The sequence below is a fragment of the Salmo trutta genome, chromosome 9 (assembly GCF_901001165.1).
Source record: "Salmo trutta chromosome 9, fSalTru1.1, whole genome shotgun sequence".
NCBI lineage: Eukaryota > Metazoa > Chordata > Actinopteri > Salmoniformes > Salmonidae > Salmo > Salmo trutta.
The window spans coordinates 39190059-39210315 of record NC_042965.1 but is presented as its reverse complement, the minus strand read 5'-3'; the positions used below and the strand labels follow the sequence as shown (position 1 = coordinate 39210315).

The 20257-nt window shown below is 43.3% G+C and overlaps 1 protein-coding gene across 5 annotated transcripts in view; it reads left to right on the top strand.

The window, feature by feature from the left end:
* The first annotated feature begins 8620 nt into the window (after positions 1-8620).
* The window catches only part of si:dkey-13n15.2 (protein transport protein Sec24C), a 25453-nt gene continuing 13816 nt past the window's right edge, over positions 8621-20257 (top strand). For 2 of the 5 annotated variants that reach the window (XM_029763649.1, XM_029763654.1), the window contains exons 1-12: positions 8621-8898; positions 9415-10390; positions 12128-12189; positions 12627-12722; positions 15213-15324; positions 15537-15664; positions 18046-18181; positions 18548-18773; positions 18847-19038; positions 19488-19584; positions 19680-19784; positions 19862-20029. In XM_029763649.1, coding sequence (XP_029619509.1) covers positions 9466-10390; positions 12128-12189; positions 12627-12722; positions 15213-15324; positions 15537-15664; positions 18046-18181; positions 18548-18773; positions 18847-19038; positions 19488-19584; positions 19680-19784; positions 19862-20029 — 2247 coding nt within the window. In that variant the 5' untranslated portion in view covers positions 8621-8898; positions 9415-9465. The remainder of the gene's footprint in view (positions 8899-9414; positions 10391-12127; positions 12190-12626; positions 12723-15212; positions 15325-15536; positions 15665-18045; positions 18182-18547; positions 18774-18846; positions 19039-19487; positions 19585-19679; positions 19785-19861; positions 20030-20257) is intronic. The other 3 variants (XM_029763652.1, XM_029763650.1, XM_029763653.1) reach the window with 3 other exon arrangements.

Sequence of the window (20257 nt, the reverse complement as noted above, 5' to 3'; positions counted from 1 at the left end):
AACAGAGTATGTTACAGCCACTTATGTCTCTCTGAAATGAGACACTTGCCCTGAGCTCGTCTACTTTATTGTCCATGGACAGAAAGTTAGCGAGTAATATACTCAGAAGTGGTGAATGGTTTGCTCGCCACCTGAGCCTGACTAGAACCCCATTTCTCCTCCCTCTTCTCCAGTGTTGACGTTTTGGTATAGCACCGGGGATGAATCGGGCTGCCTCAGAAACCTAAAACAAAGGATCCAGGTCAGGAAATTCAAATTCCAGGTCGAATTTCTGGTGAGTGACCGCTGATCTAATGTCCAAAATGTATTTTAGGCTGTATGTAATAATACTAGAAATGTTCTCAGCAAATAATGTAAAAAATAACACACAAACAAAATCACTTCAAAGTTGGCTAGGAGCCATGTTGTTTATCATCAGGTATAAACATGGAAGGAGGGTGAAAAAGATTAGGGCAACTCTAAGACACTGTGTACAACTTCTACTCACTGAAGAAAGGAAAGAGAGAATCTTAAGAGATAAAAGGCTGGGTTTCTGAGCCTCCCCGGTGTAAATTCACCTCATGCTCATCCCATACAGTCTCTCTCTCTCTCTCTCTCTCTCTCTCTCTCTCTCTCTCTCTCTCTCTCTCTCTCTCTCTCTCTCTCTCTCTCTCTCTCTCTCTCTCTCTCTCTCTCACACTCACACTCACACACTCTCTGCTCTCCTGTGAAGCTCAGCCCTGCGTGTCTGCAGCTGTTCTGTAGGAAAAGTGTCAGTGCTGAAGTGTTCCTCTAGTGATGGAGGAAACAGGTATTCAGTAGGAAGAGGTGTCACAGTGTTGAAGTGCTCCCCTAGTGATGGAAGAGACAGGTATTCTGTAGGAAGAGGTGTCACAGTGCTGAAGTGCTCCCCTAGTGATGGAGGAAACAGGTATTCAGTAGGAAGAGGTGTCACAGTGCTGAAGTGCTCCCCTAGTGATGGAAGAGACAGGTATTCAGTAGGAAGAGGTGTCACAGTGCTGAAGTGCTCCCCTAGTGATGGAAGAGACAGGTATTCAGTAGGAAGAGGTGTCACAGTGCTGAAGTGCTCCCCTAGTGATGGAGGAAACAGGTATTCTGTAGGAAGAGGTGTCACAGTGCTGAAGTGCTCCTCTAGTGATGGAGGAAACAGGTATTCAGTAGGAAGAGGTGTCACAGTGCTGAAGTGCTCCCCTAGTGATGGAAGAGACAGGTATTCAGTAGGAAGAGGTGTCACAGTGCTGAAGTGCTCCCCTAGTGATGGAGGAAACAGGAAACAGGAAGACAGGTGTCCAATAGGAAAAGGTGAGACAGGGTTCCTGGTGATGTGTACATCCATAGTGACAGTGGAAGGCAGAAACAAGAAAATACTCTTCCATTTCTGACCCCTATAAATATGTTATTCCCCCATGTGGTGTACCCTGGGCCCTTCCCCATAAACTATAGTTATACTATACTTAATGTTATTTGCCCATGTGGTGTACCCTGGGCCCTTCCCCATAAACTATAGTTATACTATACTTAATGTTATCCCCCCCATGTGGTGTACCCTGGGCCCTTCCCCATAAACTATAGTTATACTATACTTAATGTTATCCCCCCATGTGGTGTACCCTGGGCCCTTCCCCATAAACTATAGTTATACTATACTTAATGTTATCCCCCCATGTGGTGTACCCTGGGCCCTTCCCCATAAACTATAGTTATACTATACTTAATGTTATCCCCCCATGTGGTGTACCCTGGGCCCTTCCCCATAAACTATAGTTATACTATACTTAATGTTATCCCCCCATGTGGTGTACCCTGGGCCCTTCCCCATAAACTATAGTTATACTATACTTAATGTTATCCCCCCATGTGGTGTACCCTGGGCCCTTCCCCATAAACTATAGTTATAATATACTTAATGTTATCCCCCCATGTGGTGTACCCTGGGCCCTTCCCCAGATATTACAGTTATACTGTACTTATAAGACAACGCGACTCTGTCCTTACGCTCTGTCCAACCTTACCCCTTTCCCATAAGATACAGCTGTTGTACTGTACAAAACAAGCGATCCTGTCTTCCCTAACTCTCCAATCTTACCTCCCCTCTAGTGACAGTTGTATTGTACTCAATCATATGAGACTTTTAACACGAGACCTTTTCCCACTCTGTGTGACCTCCCACCTTCCCTATAAACGAGAGGAGTACTGTACTTATAATATGTAAGACAAGCGACTCTTTCTAACCTTTCCCCATAAAGATGAGTTTTACCACATGTACGGTCCCTGTTGGAGTGCGCAACCTGGTCTCAGGGCAACTCATAGGTAAGGCTGTATGCATCATATACTACTGTATACTGAAGCTAGAGCCAGGACCGGCCGTGAACCTCGGGACCTGGTTGTGTTAAGGTACCAGCACTTGGTAGAGAGGTGTTAATGTACCAATGTGGTTGAAAGCATAGCCTCCAGCCCTGGACCCCATCATCAATATTCACTCAGGACCGGGGACATGGAGAGGAACAGATAAAATATTCATCACCAACCTCTCCTCTACTCTCCTACCTTCCATTCTGCTGTTATCTCCTCCTTCCCTTCTTCCTCCTCCTTCTCCTCTTCCTCTTCTTCATCTTCCGCCTCTTCTTCTTCTTCCATCGCTGTGTGCCTCCCAAATGGCACCCTATTCCGTATACAGTGCATTCAGAAAGTATTCAGACAACTTGACTTTTTACACATTTTTAGAATAAGGTGGTAACACACACGTTACAGCTTTATTCTAAAAATGAAACCATTTTGTCATCAATCTATACACTATGCTCCATAATGACAAAGCGAAAACCGTTTTTTAGACATTTTAACAAATGAATAAACAATTAAAAACAGTAATACCTTATATACATACGTATTCAGACCCTTTGCTATGAGACTCGAAATTGAGCTCAGATGCATCCTGTTTCATTGATCATCCTTGAGATGTTTCTACAACTTGATTGGAGTCCACCTGTGGTAAATTCAATTGATTGGACATGACTGGTTCAAGCTAGCTAAATAGGCTAAGGCTAATAACAAACTTTTTACAGCTAGCTAGCTAATAGTATCTGTATCACATTCGGCCGTGATTGGGAGTACCACAGGGCAGCGCACAATTGGCCCAGCGTCGTCGAGGTTTGGCTGGTGTAGGTTGTCATTGTAAATACACATTTGTTCTTAAATGACTTACCTAGTTAAATGAAGGTTAAATAACAATCAAATAAAAAACAGTGAAGCAGCTTCAACGGTAAACTTGACCCTGCCCTTATAAATCAAAATCAAATATTACCGGTGGAGGTGTATCATGTTATTACTTAGCCTACCACAGAGATGACCGATGAGAAGTTTTTTTCCCCCTTTTTATGGAGTCCCAAAGGAGTCATACCTAACCGCCCAGTGGCTTTCCATAGCCCCCCCCCCCCACACACACACACAGTGGCGCACCCTGTCCATTGTGCTGACACAGCGCAGTGGAGAAACATATATATATTTTTTGCCAACCTGTCACTCAATCACTCAATCATTTTTTTTTAAAATTGCAATTTTTATATTGGGAGATAAAACTAAAACTGAGGCTACAATTTTAACCGGGCCTGACTCCTATCAACATTCTTGTTTGAGAAATTGCTCTCTGCTAAGTGTCACGACTCCTACCGAGGGTGGCTCCTCTCCCTGTTCGGGTGGCGCTCGGCGGTCGTCGTCACCGGCCTACTAGCTGCCACCGACCCCCTTTTCCTTTTCTGTTGATTTTGCCTTTATTTGTTGCACCTGTTGTCTATTAGGTTGATTAGCTGGGCTATTTAAGCCCGTCTTCCCGCTTGTTCTGTGTGCGGGCTTGTTGGTTCTTTTCCCACTGTGTGCTGTGTAGTGGATTGTATTTTGGGACCTTGTGTTTTGGTACGCCCTGCTGTTTTGGTACGCCCTGCTGTTTTGGTACGCCCTGCTGTTTTGGTACGCCCTGCTGTTTTGGTACGCCCTGCTGTTTTGGGACCTTGTGTTTTGGTACGCCCTGCTGTTTTGGTACGCCCTGCTGTTTTGGTACGCCCTGCTGTTTTGGTACGCTCTGCTGTTTTGGTACGCCCTGCTGTTTTGGTACGCTCTGCTGTTTTGGTACGCTCTGCTGTTTTGGTACGCTCTGCTGTTTTGGTACGCCCTGCTGTTTTGGTACGCCCTGCTGTTTTGGGACCTTGTGTTTTGGTACGCTCTGCTGTTTTGGTACGCTCTGCTGTTTTGGTACGCCCTGCTGTTTTGGTACGCTCTGCTGTTTTGATACGCTCTGCTGTTTTGGGACCTTGTGTTTTGGTACGCCCTGCTGTTTTGGGACCTTGTGTTTTGGTACGCTCTGCTGTTTTGGTACGCTCTGCTGTTTTGGTACGCCCTGCTGTTTTGGTACGCCCTGCTGTTTTGGGACCTTGTGTTTTGGTACGCTCTGCTGTTTTGGTACGCTCTGCTGTTTTGGTACGCCCTGCTGTTTTGGTACGCTCTGCTGTTTTGATACGCTCTGCTGTTTTGGGACCTTGTGTTTTGGTACGCCCTGCTGTTTTGGGACCTTGTGTTTTGGTACGCCCTGCTGTTTTGGTACGCCCTGCTATTTTGGGTGATTACTCTTTTTTTGGTGCGTAATATAGAGCACTGTACTGAACGTTTCCGCTTCCTGCGCCTGACTCCACACCCACGACGCCCAAACGTTACACTAAGAAGCTATTTTTGTTTCTTTTTGACCATTTAAATTTAAAACGATCACAGTAAGGTACTTAATTGTTACCCAGAAATGATTTGATATTGAACAAAAAAAAGAAACGGCTGCATTGGGCCTTTAAGGGAAAAAATGTCACTGCTGGTTCTCAATGCTCAATTCAAATAATGTACATGTAGCCAAGAGGATGGAATTAATATTAATAATATATATGTGACCAAGAGGATGGAATGAATATTAATAATGTTAATACAGTGCGTTCAGAAAGTATTCAGACCCCTTCCTTTTTACCCATTTTGTTACGTTACAACCTTATTCTAAAAATAAAACCATTTCGTCATCAATCTACACACAATACCCCTTAATGACAAAGCGAAAACAGGTTTTTAGACATTTTATCAAATGAATAAACAATTAAAAACTGAAATAACGTATATACATACGTATTCAGATCCTTTGCTATGAGACTCGAAATTGATGTTTCTACAACTTGATTGGAGTCCACTTGTGGTAAATTCAATTGATTGGACATGATTTGGAAAAGCACACATCTGTCTATGTAAGGTCCCACAGTTGACAGTGCATGTCAGAGCAAAATCCAAGCCATGAGGTCAAAGGAATTGTCCGTAGTGCTCTGAGACAGGATTGTGTCGAGGCACAGATCTGGGGAAGGGTACCAAAACATTTCTGCAGCATTGAAGGTCCTCAAGAACATAATGGCCATCATTCTTAAATAGAAGAAGTTTGGAACCACCAAGACTCTTCCTAGAGTTGGTCGCCCGGCCAAACTGAGCAACTGGGGGAGAAGGGCCTTGGTCAGGGAGGTGACCAAGAACCCAATGGTCACTCTGACAGAGCTCCAGAGTTCCTCTGTGAAGATGGAAGAACCTTCCAGAAGGATAACCATCTCTTCAGCACTCCACCAATCAGACCTTTATGGTAGAGTGGCCAGACGGAAGCCACTCCTCAGTAAAGGCACATGACAGACCACTTGGAGTTTGCCAAAAGGCACCTAAAGAACTCTCAGACCATGAGAAACAATATTCTCTGGTCTGATGAAACCAACTCTTTGGCTTGAATGCCAAGCTTCATGTCTGGAGGAAACCTGGCACCATCCCTACGGTGAAGCAGGATGGTGGCAGCATCATGCTGTGGGGATGTTTTTCAGAGGCAGGTACTGGGATTGAGGGAAAGATGAACGGAGCAAAGTACAGAGAGATCCTTGACGAAAACCTGCTCCAGAGTGCTCAGGACCTCAGACTGGGGTGAAGGTTCACCTTCCAGCAGGACAACGACCCTAAGCAGACAGGCAAGAGAATGCAGGAGTGGCTCCAGGGCACGTCTCTGAATGTCCTTGAGTGGCCCAACCAGAGTCCGGACTTGAAACCGATCGAACATCTCTGGAAAGATCTTAATTCTTACATCTAGGGGTTCCGCTAGCGGAACGCCTCGCCAATATCCAATGAAAGAGTGTGGCTCGAAATACAAATACCTCAAAAATGCAATAATTTCAATTTTTCAAACATACGACTATTTTACACCATTTTAAAGACAAGACTCTCGTTAATCTAACCACATTGTCCGATTTTCAAAAAGGCTTTACAGCGAAAGCAAAACATTAGATTATGTTAGGAGAGTACATAGCCAAAAACAATCACACAGCCATTTTCCAAGCAAGCATATATGTCACAAAAACCCAAAACACAGCTAAATGAAGCACTAACCTTTGATGATCTTCATCAGATGACACTCCTAGGACATTATGTTATACAATACATGCATGTTTTGTTTAATCAAGTTCATATTTATATCCAAAAACAGATTTTTACATTAGCATGTGATGTTCAGAACATGCATTCCCACCCAAAACTTCCGGTGAATTTACTAAATTACTCATCATAAACGTTGACAAAATACATAACAATTACATTAAGAATTATAGATACAGAACTCCTTTATGCAATCGCTATGTCAGATTTTAAAATAGCTTTTCGGCGAAAGCACATTTTGCAATATTCTGAGTGCATAGCTCAGCCATCACGGCTAGCTATTTTGACACCCACCAAATTCGGGGCTCACTAAACTAAGAATTACTATTAGAAAAATTGTATTACCTTTGCTGATCTTTGTCAGAATGCACTCCCAGGACTGCTACTTCCACAATAAATGTTTTTTTTTCCAAATAATCCATAGTTATGTCCAAATACCTCCATTTTGTTTGTGCGTTCAGGTCACTATCCAAAGGGTAACGCGCGAGCGCATTTCGAGACAAAAAAATTCTAAATGTTCCTTTACCGTACATAGAAGCATGTCAAACGCTGTTTAAAATCAATTTTTATGGTATTTTTCTCATAAAATAGCGATAATATTCCAACCAGACAATAGTGTATTCATTCAAAGAGGAAAAGAAAAAACAGCGTGGTCTCGTGAACGCGCATATCCAATCTCTTAGTCACCAGGCAGACCACTGACAAACTGAGCTACAAAACTCTGCCCAGAGACAGGAGACGCCTCAATCCGCTTTCTGAAGGCTTTAGAGAGCCAATGGAAGCCTTAGAAAGTGCTACGTAACAGCACAGATACTGTAGTTTCGATAGAGAACCAAAAGAAGAACTACACATTCTCAGACAGGACACTTCCTGCTTGGAATTTTCTCAGGTTTTTGCCTGCCTGCCATATGAGTTCTGTTATACTCACACCATTCAAACAGTTTTAGAAACTTCAGAGTGTTTTCTATCCAAATCTACTAATAATATGCATATTCTAGTTTCTGAGCCAGAGTAGTAACCTGTTTAAATTGGGTACGTTTTTCATCCGGCCGTGAAAATACTGCCCCCTATAGCGAAGAGGTTAAAATAGCTGCGCAGCGACACTCCCCTCCAACCTGACAGAGCTTGAGAGGATCTGCAGAGTATAATGGGAGAAACTCCCCAAATACAGGTGTGCCAAACTTGTAGAGACATACCCAAGAAGACTCGAGGCTGTAATCGCTGCAAACGGTGCATCAACAAAGTACTGAGTAAATGGTCTGAATGCTTCTGTAAATGTGATCTATTTCTGTATTTTTTTTCTTCTAAATTTGAAAAATATATAGAAACCTGTTTTTGCTGTGTCATTATGGGGTATTGTGATGTCATTATGGGGTATTGTGATGTCATTATGGGGTATTGTGATGTCATTATGTGGTATTGTGTGTAGATTGATGAGGGGGGAAAAAAACAATTGAATACATTTTAGAATAAGGTTGTTACGTAAGAAAACATGGAAAAAATGAAGGGGTCTGAAAACTTTCCAAATGCGCTGTAGTAGGAAATAGGCCCTGGTTAAAAGTAGTGCATTTTAGGGAATAGGGTGCCATTTAGGAGAAATCTTTCATTACTTATTCCTCAACTGAAGGAGGGAAGAGCTGTGGTTGTGGAGTGGAGGGTACTTATTCAGCGTTCCTATGGGGCCTGTTGGGTTAAGTAGTAAACAAGGACACAACCACTAAGAAATGGCTCCTGTCAAGGGTGATCTCAACTGGGAAACATGGTAGGTCAGACAAAAAAATGACAAGCAAAAAATGACATGGTATGGAAATTACTTTTATTAACTAATTAATTTGCAAAGCAGGATATCCATTGCATTGTAGCACATGGGCAGCCACGTGTGGAACTACTTCTAAAGCACCTGAAGGGTTATGGCACTACCAGAAATGAAAAAAATAATAATAATAATCCTCAAAAGATTTTGTATTACATAGCATTAATTTCCCCCCATAATATATCTGGTACTATTAAACATAGTGAAATTGACCGTAGAAAATTCCCATTTGTTTCCCGTTTCCGCCATCTAGTGTTGAATATTTTGACATTGGCTACGCAATTCCTGCGTAAAATACGTGATAAAAGCGTAGGTCAAATGTGGGAGGGCGCTCTGCGTTTCCTGTACCGCTACATTGTAACTAATCATGAAATTACAATGTAAATCCTAATCGGAACAATATTTTCAAACGCAGAACATATCATTCATGTCATATCCATCACCTGGAATACCGGGTGGCAATTAATCAACGAATACATGGTTTGCGGTCTGAATATCAGGCGCTGTCACATTGACAGCGGTAGGATATCCGGAAGACTTGAGGGAGGTTTGCACGAGCCATTGCGGTGTTGACGTAAGAGCTAAAGCCTTTTCAACCGATGTCTAAGGTGCGGTGACATATTTAAATTATATATTTTATTATGAATACCATGCATACCAATGAATATGTTTCTGAGTTGTGTTAGTACGTCACTGACAGACTACGGGAATATGTAAAGTATTATGTATGTGGCTATATGATAAGTGTATGATGATAAGGGTAACGTGCAATATATGTATTATGTCTAGTATGTAATGTACAGTGTCTATTTTGCATACAGCAGTGCTGTGTGTCTAAGACAATTTGGTACAATAAAGTAAATTCTGTCCTATCTATGTATGTTATGATAGCTATATGTCAGGTTTTTGGTCCCAGTCGATCAGTGTTAAGGCATTGTCATCATGCTTGTTCAATACCTTGAATCACAAAAACATATTTTCTGCTATCATTATCTCTGTGTCTCTGTGACTTTAGAGTTGATGGTGATAATGATTAGTGTTCTGTATTGGGAAGATGATCATGAGATGACTACTCAATCAGTAATGTACCTGTTTCTCATCCATTATTCATTGCATTCTACCAGGACCCTCCTCCAAGGTGACGTTCATCCAATCACAGACTAGCATGGGAGAAGATGGACATTCCAGCTGCCAATCAGAGCTACGGACATGGCGGGCAGCCCGGGGTGTGTCATAATGGCTGGTCAGCAACCACACCCCCAACCGGTCTTGGATGTACCACTGCCCAGGGACTCTCCAGTGACCCTCTACCCAGCTTACAGGGTCTGAACCTGGGCCCAGCCTCACACCAGAATCCCTCTAATAACATCCCTCAATCCATGGTTCAGTTACAGTACTCACACCAGGGCTGTCTCAGCAGTCTTCCTATGCCCCCATTTAGGAACCAATCACCTTCAGCTCTGATACCATGCCTGAATCAAGAGCCTCACATACCACATGTACACATGGGTCCTTATATTTCCTACAACATCCCTCCACCATCAATACTCCTCCCTCTGAAACAAGGACCGCCAGCTAGCGGGCCTCCATCCACGATACCGTCTTCAAACCAGGGTCCCCAGAATACTGTCTCTCCTCCAGTCTCTTCCTCTCCTCCATATCCTCCATATCCGTATGCAAACCAAGGCTTTGTGAATGGCCCCCCGGTGACGTTGACAAGTCCAAACCAAGGCTTTGTGAATGGCCCCCCGGTGACGTTGACAAGTCCAAACCAAGGCTTTGTGAATGGCCCCCCGGTGACGTTGACATGTCCAAACCAAGGCTTTGTGAATGGCCCTCCGGTGACGTTGACAAGTCCAAACCAAGGCTCTGTGAATGGCCCCCCGGTGATGTTGACAAGTCCAAACCAAGGCTCTGTGAATGGCCCCCCGGTGATGTTGACAAGTCCAAACCAAGGACCTCCCAACAGCAGTTTTTCATCCATGTCACCATGTGGGAGCCAGGGCCAACAGTGTTCACACCCGTATCCTCCACAACTCACCTCACCAGTCCAGCAGCAACCTCAATGGGCCCTGCCTCAGCAACACTATAGTCACAGTGGTAAGCTATACACTAACACACAAACAGACTCACAGTGGTAAGCTATACACTAACACACAAACACACAAACAGAGTCACAGTGGTAAGCTATACACTAACACACAAACAGAGTCACAGTGGTAAGCTACACACTAACACACAAACAGAGTCACAGTGGTAAGCTACACACTAACACACAAACAGAGTCACAGTGGTAAGCTATACACTAACACACAAACAGAGTCACAGTGGTAAGCTATACACTAACACACAAACAGAGTCACAGTGGTAAGCTACACACTAACACACAAACAGAGTCACAGTGGTAAGCTACACACTAACACACAAACAGACTCACAGTCGTAAGCTATACACTAACACACAAACAGAGTCACAGTGGTAAGCTATACACTAAAACACTAACACACAAACAGAGTCACAGTGGTAAGCTATACACTAACACACTAACACACAAACAGAGTCACAGTGGTAAGCTATACACTAACACACAAACAGAGTCACAGTGGTAAGCTATACACTAACACACTAACAGAGTCACAGTGGTAAGCTATACACTAACACACTAACACACAAACAGAGTCACAGTGGTAAGCTATACACTAACACACTAACACACAAACAGAGTCACAGTGGTAAGCTATACACTAACACACAAACAGACTCACAGTGGTAAGCTACACACTAACACACAAACAGAGTCACAGTGGTAAGCTATACACTAACACACTAACACACAAACAGAGTCACAGTGCTAAGCTATACACTAACACACTAACACAAACAGAGTCACAGTGGTAAGCTATACACTAACACACAAACACACAAACAGAGTCACAGTGGTAAGCTATACACTAAAACACTAACACACAAACAGAGTCACAGTGGTAAGCTATACACTAACACACTAACACACAAACAGAGTCACAGTGGTAAGCTATACACTAACACACAAACAGAGTCACAGTGGTAAGCTATACACTAACACACTAACAGAGTCACAGTGGTAAGCTATACACTAACACACAAACAGAGTCACAGTGGTAAGCTATACACTAACACACTAACAGAGTCACAGTGGTAAGCTATACACTAACACACTAACAGAGTCACAGTGGTAAGCTACACACTAACACACAAACAGAGTCACAGTGGTAAGCTATACACTAACACACTAACACACAAACAGAGTCACAGTGGTAAGCTATACACTAACACACTAACACAAACAGAGTCACAGTGGTAAGCTATACACTAACACACAAACAGAGTCACAGTGGTAAGCTATACACTAACACACAAACAGAGTCACAGTGGTAAGCTATACACTAACACACTAACACACAAACAGAGTCACAGTGGTAAGCTATACACTAACACACTAACACAAACAGAGTCACAGTGGTAAGCTATACACTAACACACAAACAGAGTCACAGTGGTAAGCTATACACTAACACATTAACACACAAACAGAGTCACAGTGGTAAGCTATACACTAACACACTAACACACAAACAGAGTCACAGTGGTAAGCTATACACTAACACACAAACAGAGTCACAGTGGTAAGCTATACACTAACACACAAACAGAGTCACAGTGGTAAGCTACACAGTAACACACTAACACACAAACAAGAGTCAGGTGCAGGCAGTAAAAATCGGACACATTTTTCCTATAATATATGTGAATAATTGTCTTGTAGTATGTTGTTCTTGACTCCTCTCTGTCTCTCAGGTGTAATGTACAAGCCTGGTACCATCTCGCATCCTGTACAGGAGGGTACCATCATGCAACCGGTAAGAAAACAGACCATATTAACAACAACATGTAGTAACAGACGCTCACATCATTAGTGCGTCATTATTACTGATTATAAACTGGGTGGTTCAAACCCTGAATTCTGATTGGCTGACAGTCGTGATATATCAGACCGTATACCACGGGTATGGCAAAACATTTATTTTTTTACTGTTCTAATTACATTGGTAACCAGTTTATAATAGCAATAAGGCACCTATGGCCAATATACCACGGCTAAGGGCTGTATCCAGGCACTCCGCGTTGCATCGTGCATAAGAACGGTCCTTAGCTGTCGTATACTGGCCATATACCCCCCCACCCCCACCTCGGGCCTTATTGCTTAATTATAATGTTGTTATACTAGTGTGTCTCTGCATACTAGAAGTGACTAATCTGTCCTGGTGTCTCTCTCTTTCTGTGTGTCCGTGTCCAGTCCTGTCCTTCTCCGGGGGACAGTGGGGTGTCCGGCCCCAGCTCACTTATCTCAGAGTCACGCTATGGCCTACACCCTCAGCTTCTACCCAGCGCTGTAAGTCTCCCTCCTCTTCCTCTAGACATCATCCTCCTCTCTCACTATGTTTCTCCCACTGAAGTCACTGCACAACTGCTTTTCTATCTCTCTCTCTTCTCTCTCTTTCTCTCCTCTCTCTCTTCTCTTTCTTTCTCTTCTCTCTTTCTCTTCTCTTTCTCTCCTCTCTCTCATCCCTCTCTCCTCTCTCTCTCTTTCTCTCTCTATTTGTCTTATCTCTCTGTCCTTTCTCTTTCTCTGCTTTCTCTTTCTCTCCTCTCACTTTCTCTCACTTTCTCTCCTCTCTCTCCTCTCTCAATTCAATTTCATTTCATTTTAAGGGCTTTATTGGAATGGGAAACATATGTTAACGTTGCCAACGCAAGTGAGGTAGACAATATACAAAAGTGAAATAAACAATAGAAATGAACAGTAAACATTACAAGTTCCAAAAGAATAAGGACATTTCATATTATGTCTATATACAGTGTTGTAACAATGTGCAAATGGTTAAAGTAGAAAAGGGAAAATAAATAAACATAAATATAGGTTGTTCTTCACTGGTTGCTGCTGTGATGGCACACTGTGGAATTTCACCCAGTAGATATGGGAGTTTATCAAAATTAGGTTTGTTTTCAAATTCTTTGTGGATCTGTGTAATCTGAGGGAAATATGTGTCTCTAATATGGTCATACATTTGGCAGGAGGTTAGGAAGTGCAGCTCAGTTTCCACCTCATTTTGTGGGGAGTGTGCACATAGCCTGTCTTCTCTTGAGAGCCAGGTCTGCCTATGGCGGCCTGTCTCAATAGCAAGTCTGTACATAGTCAAAGCTTTCCTTCATTTTGGGTCAGTCACAGTGGTCAGGTATTCTGCCACTGTGTACTCTCTGTTTAGGCCCAAATAGCATTCTAGTTTGCTCTGTTTTTTTGTAAATGTTTTCCAATGTGTCAAGTAATTATCTTTTTGTTGTCTCATGATTTGGTTGGGTCCAATTGTGTTGCTGTCCTGGGGCTCTGTGGGGTGTGTTTGTGTTTTGTGAACAGAGCCCTAGGACCAGCTTGTTTAGGGGACTCTTCTCCAGGTTCATCTCTCTGTAGGTGATGGCTTTGTTATGGAAGGTTTGGGAAATGCTTCCTTTTAGGTGGTTGTAGAATTTAACGGCTCTTTTCTGGATTTTGATAATAAGTTGGTATCGGCCTAATTCTGCTCTGCATGCATTATTTGGTGTTTTACGTTGTACACGGAGGATATTTTAGCAGAATTCTGCATGTGGAGTCTTAATTTGTCCCATTTTGTGAATTTTTGGTTGGTGAGTGGACCGTAGACCTCACAACCATAAAGGGCAATGGGTTCTATAACTGATTCAAGTATTTTTTTGACAGATCCTAATTGCTATGTTGAATTTTATGTTCCTTTTGATGGCATAGAAGGCCCTTCTTGTCTTGTCTCTCAGATCGTTCAGAGCTTTGTGGAAGTTACCTGTGGCGCTGATGTTTAGGCCGAGGTATGTATCGTTTTTTGTGTGCTCGAGGGCAACGGTGTCTAGATGGGATTTGTATTTGTGGTCCTGGCGACTGAACACTATTATTTTTGTCTTACTGAGATTTACTGTCAGGGCCCAGGTCTGACAGAATCCGTGCAGAAGATCTAGGTGCTGCAGTAGGCCCTCCTTGGTTGGTGACGCCTCAGATCATCAGCAAACAGTAGACATTTGACTTCAGATTCTAGTAGGGTGAGGCCGGGTGCTGCAGACTGTTCTAGTGCCCTCATCAATTCATTGATATATATCAACGGTGCGGCAGGTAGCCTAGTGGTTAGCGCGTTGGACTAGTAACCGAAAGGTTCTAAGATCGAATCCCCGAGCTGACAAGGTAAAAGAAATCTGTCGCTCTGGCCCTGAACTAGGCAGTTAACCCACTGTTCCTAGGCCGTCATTGTAAAATAAGAATTTGTTCTCAACTGACTTGCCTAGTTAAATAAAGGTTCAATAAAATATATGTTGAAGAGGGTGGGGCTTAAGCTGCATCCCTGTCTCATCCCACGGCCGTGTGGAAAGAAATGTGTGTGTTTTTGCTAATTTTAACCACACACTTTTTTTGTGTACATGGATTTTATAATGTCGTATGTTTTTCCTCCAACACCACTTTCCATCAATTTGACAAATTGAGTCAAAAGCTTTTTTGAAATCAACGAAGCATGAGAAGACTTTGCCTTTGTTCTGGTTTGTTTGTGAATTAGGGTGTTTAGGGTGAATACGTGGTCTGTCTTACGGTAATTTGGTAAAAAGCCAATTTGACATTTGCTCAGTGTGTTGTTTTCACTGAGGAAATGGACTAGTTGCTAATGACCCATCTCTCTTTCTCTCTTTCTCTCTCTTTCTCTCTCTCTCTCTGTCTCTCTTTCTCTCCTCTCTCTCTTCTCTCTCCTCTCTTTCTCTCTCTCTTTCTGTCTCTCTTTCTCTCCTCTCTCTCTTCTCTCTCCTCTCTTTCTCTCCTCTCTTTCTCTCACAGGTGCGTGTGATGGAGGAGGACAGGACAGCGTGGGAGGGGAAGGTGTTTGTGTCTGAACCCATCTCCTCTCTACCTCCGCTGGCTACCACAGACTGTGTTGTGGAGGACAGAGGTAGGCCTCAGGCAATACAGCAATTCTGTATAATATTGACATAAATAAACATATTTTATAAATAATACAAAAAATATAACATTTTATTGTAGCTATAGTTATAATTATATCAATGTAGCCTATCACCCAGCCCCTGGCTTGCAGGCTTGCTGTGTGTGAGCGTGTACGCTTTGGCAGCAGACCCGGTCTGTGGTCTCTCTCTGTGTCCCTAGGTAACTGCAGTCCTCGGTTCATCCTTTCTACCTCCTACTGCGTTCCGTGTGAGGGCCAGACAGCCCTCCAGAGCCACCTACCCCTGGGGGCCCTAGTCACCCCTCTGGCGAGGCTACACACAGGAGAGGTACTAACCTGTACTATCACAGTTATAGCCTCTTACAGCCTGGTCCCAGATCTAATTGTGCTGTATAGCCAACTACTATAGGCTATAACGACCATATGGTTGTTGTTATGCCATAATAGCGACCATTGGAGTTGGCTGTACAGCACAAACAGATCTGGAAGGGAAAGGGAAAGAGGGGATACCTCACCAGTTGTACAACTGAAATGTGTCTTTTGAATTTAACACTAGAACCGCCTGGCGTTTCAGCCTATCAGTACCCTCTAGAGCTCGTTGTCGGGCGTCTCCTTCAGCATACACATCAGATGCATATCAACCTGCAACATGCAGCAAACAGAAGCACCAACGCTTGATAAATAGTGCATAAACTATTGTAAATAATTCATTGCATGAAGAAATATTAGTGGAAATACACCAATAAAAATAGACAACAACAATAGTTATTTGTTCAGATAGAGTCAAGGATATGTTTTGTATAATTCTGCAAAGTCCTACAACAAAAATCTAGGCCTATGTCCTATTTTAGTTTCCCTTCTGATAAAAACATGACGGTGTAATCCATTCGATCAACTTGATTTGTAGATTTGATTAGTAAAAGAGTTATAGTGGGGCGGCAGGGTGGCCTAGTGGTTAGAGCGTTGGGCTAGTAAACTGAAAGTTTGCAAGTTCAAATCCCCGAGCTGACAAGGTAAAGATCTGTCGTTCTGCCCCTGAACAAGGCAGTTAACCCACTGTTCCCCGGTAGGTCGTCATTGTAAATAAGAATTTGTTGTTAACTGACTTGCCTAGTAAAATAAAGGAAATTAGTAATTCATACCGTCCAGTTACAGCTTCTTTTGACAAAGTAGAAACAGAAAAATATAATAATATAACCAGCCAGGTCATAGGTCAAATGATTGACTGTATTCCTGCACCAGTGCATGAACAATTGTAAAGGATGAATTGCATAAATAAACAGCATATTTTAAGTTTATTATGTTACTAGTTTTTGCTTTGTTGCCAGAGCAATGCTGCTGCGCAAGTGGTCATGTGATGAATGTATGGACAGTGGAGTGGTCATGTGATGAATGTATGGACAGTGGGGTCGTCATGTACTGAATGCAGGGACAGTGGAGTGGTCATGTGATGAATGTATGTACAGTGGAGTGGTCATGTGATGAATGCAGGGACAGTGGAGTGGTCATGTGATGAATACAGGGACAGTGGAGTGGTCATGTGATGAATGCAGGGACAGTGGAGTGGTCATGTGATGAATACAGGGACAGTGGAGTGGTCATGTGATGAATACAGGGACAGTGGAGTGGTCATGTGATGAATGCATAGACAGCATGGATATTCTTGAAAAAGTGACATTTGGAAATAGAGCTGCACCTCTTGAATTATGGGAGTTATTTGACAAAGGGAAGTGATGTAGGAACTGCGTAATCTGCTCTTTCAGATACTATATAGAAATCCCAATGTTTTCCATGCATCTGACTCTGAAGGAGGATTTGATGAAGTGATTATCTTTTCCCTGCATCTGTAAATTACAAGATGCGCCCATCTCTTCATGTACAATTTGACAACTGTTAGGCCTAATATTGTCACTCATCAGATTATTGTCAATTTAATCTTGTCTACCTCTTATAATCTGTTTTTTTAGGTGTAGTTTGGATGGGCCGGCTGTGCAGGCGGACTGGCATCGTTTGTTTCCTACTCATCAAGTTTGATAGAGTCAAGGATGTTTATCATTATTCTAAAAGCGTACTCTAACACATATCGTGTTTTCATTTCCCTTACAATACATGTGATCAGTAATATAGTTCTAGTAAATAAAACGGTCCCATAACAGCTGATTTTTACAAAGCAAAGCGTAAAGAGAAAGGTATCAACCCCCAAGGCGTGTGGTCAGATGATTTGCTGCTGATAAATAGGCATAACACAATATTATACTATTGTCTTTCTAAATGACATCAACCTCTTCACCCTCCTCATCATCAGTTAGGCTTCATTTAAATGACATCAACCTCTTCACCCTCCTCATCATCAGTTAGGCTGGGTACCAACGTCCTACAGCACATTGTCTTGGTGGATTATAATTAATAGGTGTGTAAAAAGGCTCAAAATACTTTTCTGTTTGTGATTTCAACATTCTGACAAATGCGTAGTGGGAAATATATATATATATATATATTTACTTACATAGTGTTAACCCAACCCCTCTGAATCAGAGAGTGGCACCAGGCTAGTCTCATGACAAAGACAAATACATTAAATACAAGAAAGGGCTGGTGGGAACTATTGATAACAAAATAAGAGTTAAGCCATCACTATATTTAGAATAGAGAACCACTAGAGTCTGTCTGGCTTGTGAATCCTGTTCCTTGTTGTGTTGTGCTCTCCAGCGCCCCCTGTCTGTGTGTATGGAGGCAGACACTGTAAAGGGCTGTGGGGAGTGTGGGGCTTACATGTGTTCAGCTATGGGATGGCAGGACTGTGGACAGAGATTCTACTGCCCATTCTGTGGGAAACTCCGTGAAGGTAAGATATATTTATCCTGCTCAATGTTTTCTGTTCTCTTCTCAGCCTGGAACACAGCACTTGTTGTCTCGTATTCTCCTTTACATTACTCATGTTCCCTTTGTTTCTGTCCGTCTTTACTCTCTGTCTCTCCCTCCTAATCGTTATCCTTTTACTCGCTCTCTTGCCCTCCCCTGTCTCTCTCTCTCTCTCTCCCCTGTCTCTCTCTCTCTCTCTCCCCTGTCTCTCTCTCTCTCTCTCCCCTGTGTCTCTCGTGCTCTCTCTCTCTCTCTCTCTCTCCCCTGTCTCTCTCTCTCTCCCCTGTCTCTCTCACGCTCTCTCTCTCTCCCCTGTCTCTCTCGCTCTGTTTCTCCCCCTGTCTCTCAGTTGGATGGCAGCATTACCAGCCAACACAGGGAGTAGAGGGGAACAGAGTGGACAGAGAGCAGAGACCTGAGCTCAGTCTGGGCTCCTATGAGATACTGGACAGTCAACAGGATGTGCCTGCTGCTGTCTTGCTCCTGGCTGTGGATGTGTCTGCTGCAGCACTGAGAGGAGGAAACCTGGAGCTCATCAGTCAGCAGCTACGTTCTCTACTCACATCACTAAATAGGTAAAACCACACACACACACACACACACACACACAACATCATACTTAGTGAGATCCCTCTTGGTGTGTTTAAGGGAGGAAGGTGCGTTACAATCAGATGTCCGTGTGGGGTTGATGACCTATGACAGCCGAATCCACCTCTATGACCTCAGCCCTGCCCTGTCCCGCCCACACATGCTGGTCATCACGGAGACAGAGGACCTGCAGCTTCCTGTGCGGGAGGGGCTTTTGGTGCCACTCAAAGACTGTATAGACAGTATCAACAGGTAGGTTCAACACTCTTTAAAAAGAAAAAAAAGTGTTATCTAGAACCTTCGGCTGTCCCCATATGAGAACCCTTTGAAGAACCCTTTTCGGCTCTACATGGAACCCAAAAGGCTTTTACCTGGAACCAAAAAGGGTTCAACCTGGAACCACAAATGGTTCTCCGATGGGGACAGCTGAAGAACCCTTTTGGAACCATTTGTTCTAAGAGTGTACAGTATAGCATGGAGACATAGCTTGGACAGTCAAGTATGTGGGCCTGCCAACTGCATATACTAGCTAAGCACACTCAGAACAAATCAGCGATTGCCAATAAGTCCAGACAAAGTGCCAATATAGAATTCTAACCCTGCAGAAAAGTATGAACTTGGCTGTAATACTAGAAAGGCTCCCCTTAATGCACACAATGATTTGTTTAATTGAGTCAACCTTTCCTCTCTGTGTTGTGTAGTGTCCTGCAGCGTATCCCTGTGTTCAGTGCAGAGTTTGAGGAGGCCAGTGGAGTTCTCCTGGAGCTGCCTGTCAAGGCTGGACTGGCCGTTCTACAGGTCAGAACCTCTCTCTAACACACACATACACACACCAACTCTGAGAGAACTCAGTAGTAGAGATATAACACAGGGTTTCTCTTCTCACTCTGCAGGAGGGGGGTTGTCCTGGCAAGCTGCTGGTCTTCCAAACCGCTCCCTTCACCGAGGGAACACACACACACAACTCCTCGGGCTTCTTCAGCTCCAACAAACCAAAGGTACAGACACACACACACACACACACACATTCAGTAATTTAACCCTTTCTTCTCTCTCTCTCTGTTTTGTATCCCAGTCTCTGTTTCAGCCTCCGGACACTGCTGTGTCATTGGCTAAGGAGTGTGTCAGTCAGGGCTGTGGCGTGCACCTGTTTGTGTTCTCCCAGCAGGATGTGGGCGGGGCTTGGCCAGGACATGTTCCTTACCTGACAGGTGGAGAGCTGCACTGCTACCACAGTCTCCAGGTAGCAGAGATTTAGGAATGCACGAATGCTACATGTGGCTAAACACTTGAGATAGAGTAATTAAAAGGAACCCCACTAATTAGACATAAGCATTAACGTATGTATAAACACTGTTCATGGAAAAAATGTTTTATCTAAACACTGCTGCCATTCATTTCTAATGTGGAATGTCATGAAATGACCAAAAGTATGTAGACACCTGCTCGTCAAACATCTCATTCCAAAATC